Source organism: Castanea sativa, chromosome 10, assembly GCF_040712315.1.
Source record: "Castanea sativa cultivar Marrone di Chiusa Pesio chromosome 10, ASM4071231v1".
NCBI classification, from domain to species: domain Eukaryota; kingdom Viridiplantae; phylum Streptophyta; class Magnoliopsida; order Fagales; family Fagaceae; genus Castanea; species Castanea sativa.
In genome coordinates, this window is record NC_134022.1 from 30,503,735 (window position 1) to 30,518,291 (window position 14,557).

Sequence of the window (14,557 nt, forward strand, 5' to 3'; positions counted from 1 at the left end):
ATTTCAGACTTTCAGTTCATTTACTTAAGAATAAGTAAAAGTAAGTTTGGATTGAGAGTACCTATTTTAATATAAATTGATTAAAAAATATACATCTCAAACTCTTATTCCATTAAAATTGATTTAGCGTTAGATGCTAGTATTAATTGCTGTTTCAAATCCTTCTAGCCATCATTACCAAACACGGGGATATATCTAGAGATTATGGGTTGAAGACATACTTGAAGTCATTTGATCTGCTTGCTTGCATTCCTACAATTGTCCAAAACTCCAGAACACCAAATTCACTTATCTTGAAGTTGAATTTGAAGCGGCTTGATGAAATTTTTTATGCCAGAGAACTTAAAAGTTGCTAAGACAGATTATGCAACAAATAAAAACTATAACAATGCTCTAGAAGTCGAAGTGAGATTGTGACAAGTTTTTGTCAACTTACACAGCGTTTATATAAAAAAAAAAAAAAATTTTACAGTTAAAGAGGTCGATGGGTTCTCTTACATGCTATAAAATTAATTTATAATGTATTACAAAATAAAACTAGACAAATAGTTATGATAATTATAATAGCTTAAATATTTGATACCGAGAGATTGAACCAATTAGATTAGTTGACACCTACAATCAAAAGATATTATGTGTGTCACACACTCCAATCACTTTTTTTTTTTTTTTAATTTTAAATTTTAAATACGTAAATTACAATTTATGATAGTGTAATAACAACCCCATGCTTTTATAGGTAGTTCACATCCATTGTATCTCCTAGCACAAAAACCCTTACTTGAGAGAAGCCAATTGTAAATACTATCTTTATATGTGAAAGTTTAAAATCTTACGCGTTCTATATCCCAGCAATGACACAAACACTTACTTTCTCTGTCATTTTGGCTACTACACCATTGTAGCTACCTAACTATTTCAAATTGGGGTGAGGATTGAGGAAGCAAAACCAATACCTATTAATAGCTTCTTTTATGTCCTACACTCAAGGTTGTCAAAATCGAGATCCTACGTAAGATCGTGGGAGGAAGGTAGGATTGTAGGTCATAGGATCGGATCGTGGATTGTAAGATCTTACATTAGTCAAGAAAAAAAAAACATATTGGTATGTTAAATAATCATATAAATTATACATTCATTGATATAATTACCATACATCACTACATCCATTTATAAGCATCATTTAAAGATGCCAAAAACCTCAAAATGTGACACTCTATTGAGATATTTTTTTATTTGGATCCAATTGACACTTTTTCTACATTAGAGTGGAAAAACTTGGTTAACTGAGATTTTATTTTTCAATTTGGTCTAATTGAGCCTTCTGTCAAGTTAAAAAAGATTATAAAAAACCAAGGTTGTTTAGGATCGTTAGAATCATACGATCCTACTGATCCTAAATGATCGCTAAGATTCTTGAAAGATCTGAATCGTTTTGAGTAGGTGGAATCGTAAAATTGTAGGATCATAAGATCCAAATCGGGATTTTGACAACCATGCCTACACTCCCCAGCATCCACTTTAAAACCACCAAAACAAACTCATATACATTACTAACCATTCCACCTATATATATCCCTCTCCACTCTAATTATTTGCAAACCAGTACAACCTGCCTAATATTCTAATTGAGTTTGAGTTAGTACGTGTACATGAATATGGCTTTGAAAGGAATCAACATTGCCATTCTTTGGCACTTTGCTTTGGCTCTTGTCATTGTTATGCTCTCCGATCCTAATGTTAGTCTTGCTAAGAAAACAAAGATCACTGGCTTGAAAATGAATGCGATTAATAGTTGCTGGAGATGGAACCCTGACTGGCGAAGGAATAGACAACAACTGCCACATGCTCAGCGAGTTATGCTGGGAAGATGATCAACAACATTGGAAGGGGCCTCACAATATGTAGTCATTGATCCCTAGTGACAACTCAATAAATCCCAAACCGGGGACCCTAAGATATGGAACAACCATGATCAAAGGGAAAAAATGGATCACATTCCAAAGAAGCATGCGCATTAAACTTGAGGAACCACTTCTCATTAGTAGTTTTACAACCATTGTTGGTTGGGGTGCTAGTGTTCACATTGTTGGTAATTCATGTTTGATGATCTATAAGATATGTAATTTACACATCAATTTTGTTTTGTTCATATTTTCACAATTGCTTTGGTAACATGTTATGATTATTAATTAGCACACAATAAAAGTGATATCATTGATGATTTTACATAAGAATGCCGTTGTACTAGTTGCGAAATAAATTGTGATTTTTTTCCTCCTAACATTGTTCATTTCATTTAGGATTTTTGAGATGACCAAGTACTAAAATGTACCTTATATATCAACAGCAAAACAACACAATCATTCGTGGTCTTTGAGTCCACCATTGCCGATCCCAACCACCTACCACAGTAATGGGTCAAGACTCAAAGATAGTTTCATTAGGTCAAGTTGATGGAGATGCAATTAGATTAGTTACTGTATCAAAGGTCTAGCTTAACCATAATACACTTTATGAGAGTGAGGATGGTCTACTTGATGTAACTCGAGATTCTATAGATATCACCATCTCCAAGAACTGGTTCAAAAACCAAGATAAGGTCATGCTTCTTGGACACGATTATGGGTTCTTGCGTGGCAAGAACACGAAGCTCACAGTCATGTACAACCATTTTGGACCTAATTGCAATCAAAGGATGTCAAGGTACATAATTGATCCTCCATATTCAGGGAATTCAAGACATAAACCAGTCAATCATATATTTATGAACTTATGCACACAAGTATACTTTGCAGGATTCGATTTGGATATGCACATGTGGTGAACAACCTTTACCGGGGATGAATGCAATATGCTATAGGGGGGAGCATGAATCCTAGTGTCAAGAGTCAAGCCAACCTCTTCATCGCACCAAAAACAAGGAACAAGGAGGTTAAATTTCAATACTTCCATTATCATTTAAGTAATAAAAATGCATATACATGTACTAATACATACACAATGCATAATATTAATATTAACAAGTGACGTGGGGAAATGGTGAAAGAAGGTCATGGAAATTCTACTTAGTAAATGATGTATTTGAAAATGGAACTAGATTCATTGAAACAGGTGCTGGGGGGTAAAGCCAAACTATGACCGTGAACAAGTTTTCCTAGTTGCAGATGCAAGAACAATGAGGTCATTGACAAAATCAGTAGATGCTTATGATGCACCCCACGATCGAGATGCTGAGGCAAAAGAGTTTGAAGAAAAAAATGGAGCATCAACTTGAACATGGCTAAATATACAAATTAGAAAGTATAATTTATAAGAGCACTTAGTTAACGTTATTGGTCTTCAATGCCATTGTTGACTTGGGATGCCAATGGCTTTCCTTTATCTATTTTTTTTTTCATCAAAGATCAATTGTTGGATAGTTACTATCAAAATACAAAATTTGTTGTTCAGTTGTTAAGACCAAATATACTAAAGTTTTGAATATTTAGTGGACATTTTCTATGTGAGGACATTTTTTTTAAAACTTTATTTTAATTCATATAGTGACCCAAAATAATTATTGATGTGGGATAAAAACACTCAACCCGTCCCTGGACGGTCATCACCTCGGCAGCCGTCCAGAAGTTATCCTCAGGACGAGGGTAACGGACAAGGACGTCCAGAGGGTGATAGCGAAGCTACATCCCTCGTCCGTGGGATGCGCACAGCCTACCCTGAGAGGACTCGTCCATGTAAAGATTTGTGGACTAGGATGTTACACTTGGAATTAACAGGCGCACTCGACGAAGGAATTCCAGGACGAGGGTATTATACTTAGGAGAATCTCCGAATATAATGTGACAATCCCTTATCCCACGCATAACGGTCATGTATCCGTTGTGAAATAGAAGTGTAACTCCTAAACGGTTATGGCAGTTACGTTAAGCCTCCTTGAATCCAGGAGAGGTTCCTATTTTGATAACCGTCTATGAAGGCGCTATATAAAGACTGATTCAGACAAGGCAAAGGTATGTGTGATTTCGACTCCAAAAAAGTTGGAACTCCAAAAACACAGTAAGAAGAACTAACTTTACCATCGGAGGGTTTTTGGCCGGTAGCCCCGGTCGCCTTTGATTGGCTTCTTTTTCTTTTTCAGGCCGCAGAGAGAGCAACCGGTCCTATCAAGTCCGAAGCATCCAGCCTACTGATTTTCTTGGCATCATCAATTATATATGTGGAAGCTATCTATTCCAAAAAATAGTTTCACTTGAGCGGTTGGGTATGCATATTTTCTTTTTTTTATACTAAAGAAAAAAAAAACAATAGTGTCACTTCGAGTCTTTTGGGTAAATATTGGTAAAAATGAAGTTTTTTAGGGTTATAGTCACTGTTTAAAGTTATTTGGGGAAATGAGGAGAGAGAGTGAATTTCGGCAATAGTGTTGCCGAAATTTGAAGAAAAGTATGAGAGAGAAAATCCAATTTGAGGAGAGAGAAATTTTGAGAATTTCGGCAACAGTGTTGCCGAAATTCCTTCTGCCCAGTCTGCCCGCTTCACTGAGTGCCCATGCGTGAGTGCTCAAAAGGAAAAAATAAAAAAGGTTTGCGGCAATCCCATTGCCGAAAATGGAGGGAAAAGAAAAAAAAAAAAGAATTATGGCAATGGAATTGCCGAAATAGGGGGGAAAGAGAAAAAAAAAAATTGTGGCAATGGAATTGCCGAAATAGGGGGAAGAAGGAAAAAAAAAAAAGAAAAAAAGAAAGGAAATGTGGCAATGGTATTGCCGAAATAGGAGAGAGAAAAAAAAAATGTGGCAATGGTAGTGCCGAAATAGTGGGAGGAAAAAAAAAAGAAAAAAAAAAGGGAAATGTGGCAATGGTATTGCCGAAATAGGGGGAGAGAAAAAAAAAAGAAAAAAAAAAGAAATGTGGCAATGGTAGTGCCGAAATAGTGGGAGAGAAAAAAAAAAAAAAAAAAAGAAATGTGGCAATGGTAGTGCCGAAATAGTGGGAGAGAGAAAAAAAAAAGTGACAATGGTAGTGCCGAAATAGTGGGAGAGAAAAAAAAAAAAAAAGAATTGCCGGAGGGGAAAACGACAAACTCAAGTACGCTGAGTGTTTGATTCTTGTCTTGTCCGTCTGTTTGAAACAAATTCAAGTACCGTTTGATTATTATTCAAAGTACTTAAATTCTAAAACGTACATGAAAGAAAGTTATAGAAGAGAAAAAATGATTGATGTGTACCATAAATAAAAAATAAAATAAAAACTGAGATTTTTGTAGAGATTCTTTGTAGTGACATTGCCGAAATAAAAGGAAAAAAAAAACGTAAACAACATTTTTATGTTTACAATAAATTATAGGTGGTTAGTTGTTGTTGGTTCAAATTTGAACCTAACGCTAAGATACTTTTTTGTCCTAACAATAACAACTAGTAATAACCTGACACTTATAATTTGTTGTGAAAATATTCACCTCTTCCTCTCATTCTTATTTTCTGCCTGAAATGATTCCATTCATCCTTCCCAATAAAACCATATCACGCCTAAAATTTGGTTTCAGAGATTCTTTTTACTTTTTATCCCTCCTCCCTGTAACAAGTCTCCTCATCTTTTTGGCTTTTTGTTTTTTTATGAACTGTGTTGTGACAAGTCTCCTCATCTTTTTGACTTTTTGTTTTTTTATGAACTGTGTTGTATTTGGTAAATTTTGATTAGTACAATTTAAAGTACATAGATATTCTTATTCAGATTCTAATCCATGCATGGGAGAAATTATGGAAGAAAAAAATGATTGATGTGCACGGTGTAAACAACAAAAAAACAAAAAAACTGAGATTTTTGCAGAGATTCTTTGCAGTGGCATTGCCAAAATAAAAGGAAAAAAAATCGTACACAACATTTTTATTTTTACAATATTTTTACAATAAATCATAGGTAATTAGTTGTTGTTGGTTCAAATTTGAACCCAACGCTAAGATACTTTTTTGCCCTAATAATAACAACTAGTAACAACCTGACACTTATAATTTGTTGTGAAAATATTCACCTCTTCCTCTCATTCTTATTTTCTGCCTGAAATGATTCCATTCATCCTTCCCAATAAAACCATATCACGCCTAAAATTTGGTTTCAGAGATTCTTTTTACTTTTTATTCCTCCTCCCTGTAACAAGTCTCCTCATCTTTTTGGTTTTTTGTTTTTTTATGAACTGTGTTGTGACAAGTCTCCTCATCTTTTTGGCTTTTTGTTTTTTTATGAACTGTGTTGTATTTGGTAAATTTTGATTAGTACAATTTAAAGTACATAGATATTCTTATTCAGATTCTTATCCATGCATGTGAGAAATTTATGGAAGAAAAAATGATTGATGTGCACGGTGTAAACAACAAAAAAACAGAGACACTTTAAGATTTTTTTGCAGAGATGGTCCTTGCTGTATTTGGTCAATTTCTATTAGTACAGTTTAAAATCTAAGAATTTAACTTATACGAAATTTGCATCTTATTTAAACAGCACCAATATTACTTTAGTTTTCACGTTTCTTATTTTCCACTCTTTTCCCCCTAAAAATTATATCAGCTTTCTTCTTCACTCTTATTCCCCTCATAATTCTATCAACCATTTTCAATTCATGCGTGCCATACATTCTACAAACAATTATAAGGAACAACACTTGCAAATACCTATCCGTGGTTATCATTTTACAAGGTGAGTTACATCTCTTTAAGTAGTTACTTTTCTTTTATAATATTCATGTTGATATGTTTTAGGGGCATAGTTAAGCATGAAAATTTTGTTTTTGTTAAATTATTTGTTCATGAAATCTTGTTTTTGTATTATGTGTTTTGCAACAAGAACTGATTTGTATGATATGTTTTAAATTATGGGTCTTGCCTAAAATTTCATATAGCAAAAATAAATTTTAAAATTGACATAAATTTTTCTTAAAAAAATTCTTACTTTGTTAGCCTAAAATATACATGCATGCTATAAGAAAACCCCCAAAAAAAATAAGGTTAGTATATGCCCCTAAATCAAAAATCTAAGTTTTAGTTATAATAATAATAACAAAAATTATACGATATTATAAATATTTATCTATTATCGTAATGATGCATGAGAAATATAATCTGTCTTATTTTAGAAGAAGCAAAATGAAGAGTAACATAAAATAATTTACGTAACCATAACAGATCATTCTAAATAATTTTAACTACTATGATAGACAATAATAAATTATCAGTGAATCAATCCTCTTTAATAGAATTCTTTTAACTCTAGCTATTTAAACATTGAATATTTTTAATAGATTACCTTCTTGTATTGCATTTTAATGGTTGTGTAGTGTTAATATATTAATACTACTTTTATGTTTTAGTGTGAATGGCAGAAATGTTGTTCATTTTTCTCATCCATTCCGGTGGAATAATTAAACATGACGAAAATGGGGTTTATTACCAAGGGCCACCTCCTTCTATGCTTTTATTAAGCAGGGGTGTGACATTTGAAGATCTATGTGATAGAGTAGCATCCACGCTTCATATAAACAGTGAAGATTCAAAACTTACTATTTGGTATAAATTTCCTTTTCAATGTCATCCACATCCTGTGAATTACCAACAAGTTTTGGTAGAAGATGATAATGGTGTCAATGTAATATTCAATATGTTAGACTACCAATATGGTTTTGTAGGTGCAGAGTTGTGCGTGGGTGTGGAGCCCATAAGAAGCCACCAAGATGTTTTTCCCATTCGATATGGCAACGAAGGACCAAGTGCACCGTTCAGTTATTCACATGGCGGGCACTTTCATGATCCATATGCCACTCATACTGGTCATTATTCTGAAGATGTGGCTCGTTCCCCAATCAACATTGGTAGTGCTGACTATCATGCTCCATATACCCATGTTGCAACTGAGGACTAACATGCTCCTTATCGGCCAATGAACACCAATGATGTTGACTATGATAACCTAACTGAGCATCTTGCATCAGAGTTTGAAGCTCAGTATGACCAAACCGCCACTCAGAGAGCTGCTAATGATCCCAATGATACACACCGCATAGCTGCTACTACTGAAAATGCGGTCCATACATTATCTGAAAGGATACGGGCCATGGATAGTAATGACCAACTTGATAACGACGAGGTCCTTGATGATGTTGGAGATGAACAGGAGCTTCCCAATGAACCTAATCATGAAAGCAGTCCAGCAATGGCGTTTCATCAACCTTCATCACTGAGCTTTTCACAGAACACGTGGGATAATATGATTGATCCAACCCCACCATTTGAAAAGCCCATTCAAAGTACTTGGGACCCTACCCAAGAGTTTTATGTGGGATTGCTTTTTGTTGATAAGGATGAATTACAAGCTGCTGTTAAACAATATCACATCAAGAGGAACCAAACATTTAGTGTAAAAGAGTCAGATCCAACATGTTGGTTTGTACGTTACAAAAATTGTTCTTGGCGTCTTCAAGCATGCTTCCGGGCTACGCATGGGTTCTTTGAGGTTCGGAACTACAATGGTCCACACACATGTACGGAGTCCACGCTCACACAAGATCACGAGCAATTAGACATTCATATTATTGAGAAAGAGTTGAGGGATATTGTCAAAGATGATCCAAACATAAGGATTTCTTCGCTTCAACAGAGTCTTTACAATAAGTACGAATACCGGCCTTCTTATTTTAAGGTGTGGGAGGCGAAACAGAAGGCAATTGGTAGAGCATTTGGTGATTGGGACAAATCTTACCAATTATTGCCAAAATGGTTGAAAGCTTTGACTGATTCAAACCCGGGCAGCAGGGTTATTTGGAGAACGGTACCTGCTACTGTGCCAGGCTGTGCTATATTCGAAAGAGTATTCTGGGCTTTTGGTCCATCAATTGAAGGTTTTCAACATTGTAGGCTAGTGATTAGTATAGATGGAACTTTCCTATATGGTAAGTACAGAGGTAAGTTATTGATTGCATCAACTTGGGATGGTGACAATAGACTATTTCCACTTGCCTTTGCCATTGTGGAGGAGGAATCTGATGATAGCTGGTATTGGTTTTTGCGTTGTATTCAGAATAATGTCACTAATCGAGATGAGTTATGTGTCATATCTGATCGCCACCCTGGTATAATGTCAGCAATACGGGTTATATGTGAATCGACACGTTGGCATCATCGTTTTTGCCTTCGCCATGTGGCTAGCAATTTCAATCAAAAAATTGGGAATAAAAACTTGAAGGCTATGGTAATGTGGGCAGGCATGGAGAATCAGCTACGAAAGTATCAAATAACAAGGGATAGAATTACTCAATTAAATGCAGATGGTGATAAGTATTTAAGGGAATTACTAGTGCAGAAGTGGACATTGGCACATGATGGTGGACGTCGTTATGGGGCAATGACCACAAATTTGTCTGAAAGCTTCAACGGTGTTCTAAAGAGTGCTAGAAATCTGCCCATAACTGCGTTAGTCGAGCTTACATACTACCGTTGTGTAGCCTACTTTGCCGATTGGTATACTAAGTCACGCGCAGAGATTACAGCTGGTGAACGCATTACAGCCTATGCAAAGAATAAATTCAATAAATGGGAAAAAAAGGCACCAAAGCATTCAATTACTCTGTTTAGTCATGAAGATGGTCTATTTGAAGTCAGAACACCAATAAACCCTAACTTTGCATATAGGGGTAATCATCGTCATGAGGTAAATTTAAGGGAGAGCACTTGTAGTTGTCAAAAATGGCAGGTTTATAAGATTCCGTGCTCACATGTCATTGCTGTGTGTAAATATCAAGGCATCTCTGCAATGCGATATATCGACTGTTGTTACTGTTTGGAAGAACAAGTTGCTTGTTATGCACCTAGATTTCGCATGGTTCCAGACAGTGTACATTGGAATGAGCCTGATTTCCAGGTCTTGTATCCTAATGTGAGGTTGCGCCGTGCAAAAGGTCGACCAAGATCAACTCGGCTTCTAAATGAAATGGATTTAGGGATAGAGCATCAACCAAGGCCATTGTGCAGCCTCTGTAGGCAAGAAGGCCATAACAGAAGAACACGCCCCACTCGAACTGTGGCTGGCTCCACTAGTGGCCAAACTGAATGACCCAACATAAGTATTCAATCTACTTCAGTGGATTGGTTGGACTGTTTTTTTTTTTTAGGAGTTAGACCATATTGTTAGTTTGTATTATTTGATAGAACAAGTTGGTACTAATTCCATATGCTATAATGTTTTCTATCACTGCAAGTTTGATTGGGGTGTATGTTTATTTATTTTGTGTGTGTGTGTGTGTGCATGTGTGTGTGTATATATATATATATATATTGCGTATTATAGTTTAGGGGTTCGATAACACCTTCAAATATATACTTTTATGGAGTGCTTGGGTCCTTTACCATGTTTGAGAGCTTCAAATAAGGAAATAAATCAAAGGGCCACAATCTAAAATAAATCAATGCTAAAATAATAATTTGTTATCAATATTAGTGCAATATTGAAAATGCTAAAATAATAACCTGGTACATATGGGCAGCCGCCTGTGGTGTCGTAAATGAGTGGCCATGTTGGTGGTACCATGTTGTGTAGTCCACATCTAGATGAAAATTTTCATCTCCAACTATATTTTGAGCTCGCTGGTTCCAAAGTTGGTAGTAATGTGCATGATGCTTACACCAATCAACACTAGCCTTTCCTGTCAACTTTACACAATGTACAGATTTATCCAAATTGTCAGTAGGCCACTTTGAACATCTTTGCAACAATCCAAATTGTTGCATGACTCTCTCTAGATGGTAAAACTCAACAATTTGGAAACATAGCAATGGCGCTGTTGTAAGCCATATATGTTGTCCTACAAGACACCATGGATGCAGATAATTATCGTATGGTGTCCAAATAACCTGCGATTTCAATTACAATGACTATGTTATAATCGATCAAGGCAATAATATAACTAATAAATTAACCATTGATGCATTGTAACAACATATATTACCTGATCCTTATTATGTGTATCGTGATTAGAACGGTACGCAGGTAGAACATGCGTTGGTGTGTGAGTATAAGTTCTCCTAGTATCCCACCTATACACAATTAATGATTGCCACTGATTTTAGGGTTTGGAAGTATCAAGGATAAACGCTACAGTATACAATTTTGTATAGAAATAAAAAGTAAATATTATACCTGCAACCGTATGGGTCGTCACCATTTAAATTTATTGGAATTATTGGAATTGGGGTCAGATATGGAAGATGCTCCCATGCCCATAATTGTAATATGAAAATAGGACCTGCAACCTCCGTGGTTTTTTTAATAGAAGCAATACACAACTCTTTATAAAGGAAAGCAAGCGTGGCACTACCCCAGCTATATTGCCCAGCTACACCAAAGTCCGCTAACAGCCTGAGAAAGCAGCAATGCAATTTATTTTGGCTCTTATTTCCAAATAGTAAAGACAAGACCTGGAACATGTATGCCCTAGCATACTATTGGGTTGTTATAGCATTGGCACCCTCTGGTAGGTTCAAGAATGTATTCCTAACCCATGTTACTTTAAGGCTACCATATGTCAATGCAGTTTCAGGTGGTGTCACTCCAAGTAAATTCTGACAAACTGGTCCCCATTCCATATTAGTGGGCCCGCACACCGCATTGCCATCAATAGGCAATCCTGTAATGATTGCTATATCTTGTAGAGTGATCGACATTTCACAATTTGGTAGGTGAAATGTATGAGTTTCAGATTGCCACCGCTTCACCAAAGAAGTGATAAGATTCTAGTCAATATCTATATGTGGTAGGCGGGTAACACGGTATAGTCTACATTGATGCAAATATGGGGTGATACGCTCGCCTAACTGCCGGGGGGGTGCAAACCGTTGGGGTCGCACTCGTAACGTGGAAACCTGAATTTTTTTTTAAAATGTACAATGTTATATTGCTAATGTTGAAATTATTTTCATATAAATTGAATAATTGTAGATATTATTAGGATATTAATAAATTTGGTTCTTGCAATGTACATTGCCTTCCATTGCATCATTAGAGATGTGATATTGTTGTTGGGTTGGCAGAGAATGATCGAATGACCCAGGCTCCATTTCAAATATATCCTACATTAAATGCTACAATGAGTTAAACCATATTTGAAGATGCGTTTTCACAGTATCTTTAATATATTGTACTACTGAGATTAAAAAATTACAATATCTTAAAGTACATTTTCTACAAATCATCTATATAAAAAATTACAAACTAAGCAAATAATTTCCAATTAAATTAGGGGCTGAGAAGCTTACTACAATTGTGATACGAAGTGAAGGAATGTAAGAATTATAGAGTGATGCTTGCAAGAAAAGAAAGAAAGAAAGAAAGAAAAAAAAAACATAATCAGATAATCATAAATATCTTCTAAGAACAAAAGAACAACAATAAAATATAATAACATTAATATAACCATACATAAAGCATATAATTTTTCCACGAAACACAAATGTAGGATTTATTGTACTAAAAAAAAAAAAATACACATACATATCTTTATTATAAATCAACAAACATATTATGCAATATACTTTTTTCCAAGTAATGATGTAATAACTGATAATAACAAAGTAAAATTGACTATAAAAAGATCACAATAATACAATTTATTACAATTTTTGTGGTCATATACTACTAATAATAATAACAATAAATAATATTAAATAATTTCAAAATTAACAAAACATATATGTAAATTTAATTAGATAGAGAGTTGAGATACTTACGATAATTGTGATACCAACTGAAAGAGTGAGAATTATAGAGTGATATTTGCAAAAAAGAAAAAGAAAAACACAATTAGATAATAATAAATAAACACAAAATAACAACAATACTAAAAATATTTGTAGTACTAACCATAAAAAATTTATTAATCTAAAATTTGAATAAAAACAACAACAACAACAATCATAATCGCTGAAGCAAAAAGTAAAAAAACTTACATTAACCCAAAACTTACAATTGTGTATGCTGAAGCAAAACTGAACAATTGGATAGAAATGCTTTGTGAGAAAACTTCAAGCAGAGATGTAGAAGTGTTTTGTGAGAAGGAAGGCTTGCCTTTTATTACAAAGATGTGAAATAAAAGACAAAAAAAATTCATTTCTCACGGAGACTAACTGAGTTCCAGTCTTTTTGTTACATCAATCATATTTCTCTTGCAGAAATTATTCTTCAAGTCTTGTTTGATTCTTAGCAAAGAATCTCAGCAATGTTTTATTCAAGTACGAGTCACATCAAAATATTTTTTTTATATAACTTTCACGTGTTAGAATTTATGTACTTGAAATTGAAGATGTAGATAAGAATCCTTCTATTTCGGCAATGTCATTGCCACGATTGATTTTCCTCTTTTTTTTAAATAATTTTTTTCACATTTTCGGCAATAGCATTGCCACAATACCCACAATTTTTTCCCCCTTTCCCCCTATTTCGGCAATACCATTGCTACAATTCTTTTTTTTTTTTTCTTCCCCCTATTTCAGCAATCCCATTGCCATAATTTTTTTTTTCCTCTTTCCCCCTATTTCGGCAATACCATTGCCACAATTCCTTTTTTTTTTCTCTCCCACTATTTCGGCACTACCATTGCCACATTTTTTTTTTCTCTCCCCCTATTTCGGCAATACCATTGCCACATTTTTTTTTTCTCCCACTATTTCGGCACTACCATTGCCACATTTTTTTTTCTTTTTTTTTTTCTCTCCCCCTATTTCGGCAATACCATTGCCACATTTCCCCTTTTTTTTTTCTCCCGCTATTTCGGCACTACCATTGCCACATTTTTTTTTTCCTCCCACTATTTCGGCACTACCATTGCCACATTCTTTTTTTTTTTTTTTTTTCTCTCCCCCTATTTCGGCAATACCATTGCCACATTTCCCTTTTTTTTTTTTTTTCTCCCCCTATTTCGGCAATACCATTGCCACATTTCCCCTTTTTTTTTTCCCACTATTTCGGCACTACCATTGCCACATTTTTTTTTTTTTCCTCCCACTATTTCGGCACTACCATTGCCACATTCTTTTTTTTTTTTTTTTTTCTCTCCCCCTATTTCGGCAATACCATTGCCACATTTCCCTTTTTTTTTTTTTTTTTTTTTTTTTCTCTCTCCCCCTATTTCGGTAATACCATTGCCACATTTCCTCTTTTTTTTTTTCCACTATTTCGGCACTACCATTGCCACATTTCCTTTTTTTTTTTTTTTTTTTTCCTTCTTCCCCCTATTTCGGCAATTCCATTGCCACAATTTTTTTTTTTCCTCTTTCCCCCCTATTTCGGCAATCCCATTGCCATAATTCAATTTTTTTTTCTTTTCCCTCCATTTTCGGCAATGGGATTGCCGCAAACCTTTTTTATTTTTTCCTTTTGAGCGCTCACGCATGGGCACTCAGTGAAGCGGGCAGGCTGGGCAGAAGGAATTTCGGCAACACTGTTGCGGAAATTCTCAAAATTTCTCTCTCCTCAAATTGGATTTTCTCTCTCATACTTTTCTTCGAATTTCGGCAACATTG

The 14,557-nt window shown here is 34.9% G+C and overlaps 2 protein-coding genes and 1 pseudogene across 2 annotated transcripts; 2 read left to right on the forward strand and 1 right to left on the reverse strand.

Annotated features, from left to right (window-relative positions):
- The first annotated feature begins 1,691 nt into the window (after positions 1-1,691).
- On the forward strand, positions 1,692-3,277 carry LOC142612376 (putative pectate lyase 4; annotated as a pseudogene).
- A 4,651-nt stretch (positions 3,278-7,928) lies between these two features.
- On the forward strand, positions 7,929-10,097 carry LOC142612377 (uncharacterized). Its single transcript, XM_075784474.1, has one exon. The coding sequence runs from the start codon at positions 7,929-7,931 to the stop codon at positions 10,095-10,097; it is 2,169 nt and encodes a 722-aa protein (XP_075640589.1).
- Positions 10,098-10,477: 380 nt separating this feature from the next.
- Positions 10,478-11,704, reverse strand: LOC142612378 (serine/threonine-protein phosphatase 7 long form homolog). Its single transcript, XM_075784476.1, has 4 exons — positions 11,484-11,704; positions 11,181-11,363; positions 10,990-11,077; positions 10,478-10,894 (listed from the first exon to the last, which is right to left on the reverse strand). The coding sequence occupies exons 1-4, from the start codon at positions 11,702-11,704 to the stop codon at positions 10,478-10,480; spliced, it is 909 nt and encodes a 302-aa protein (XP_075640591.1).
- Between the last annotated feature and the right edge of the window lie 2,853 nt (positions 11,705-14,557).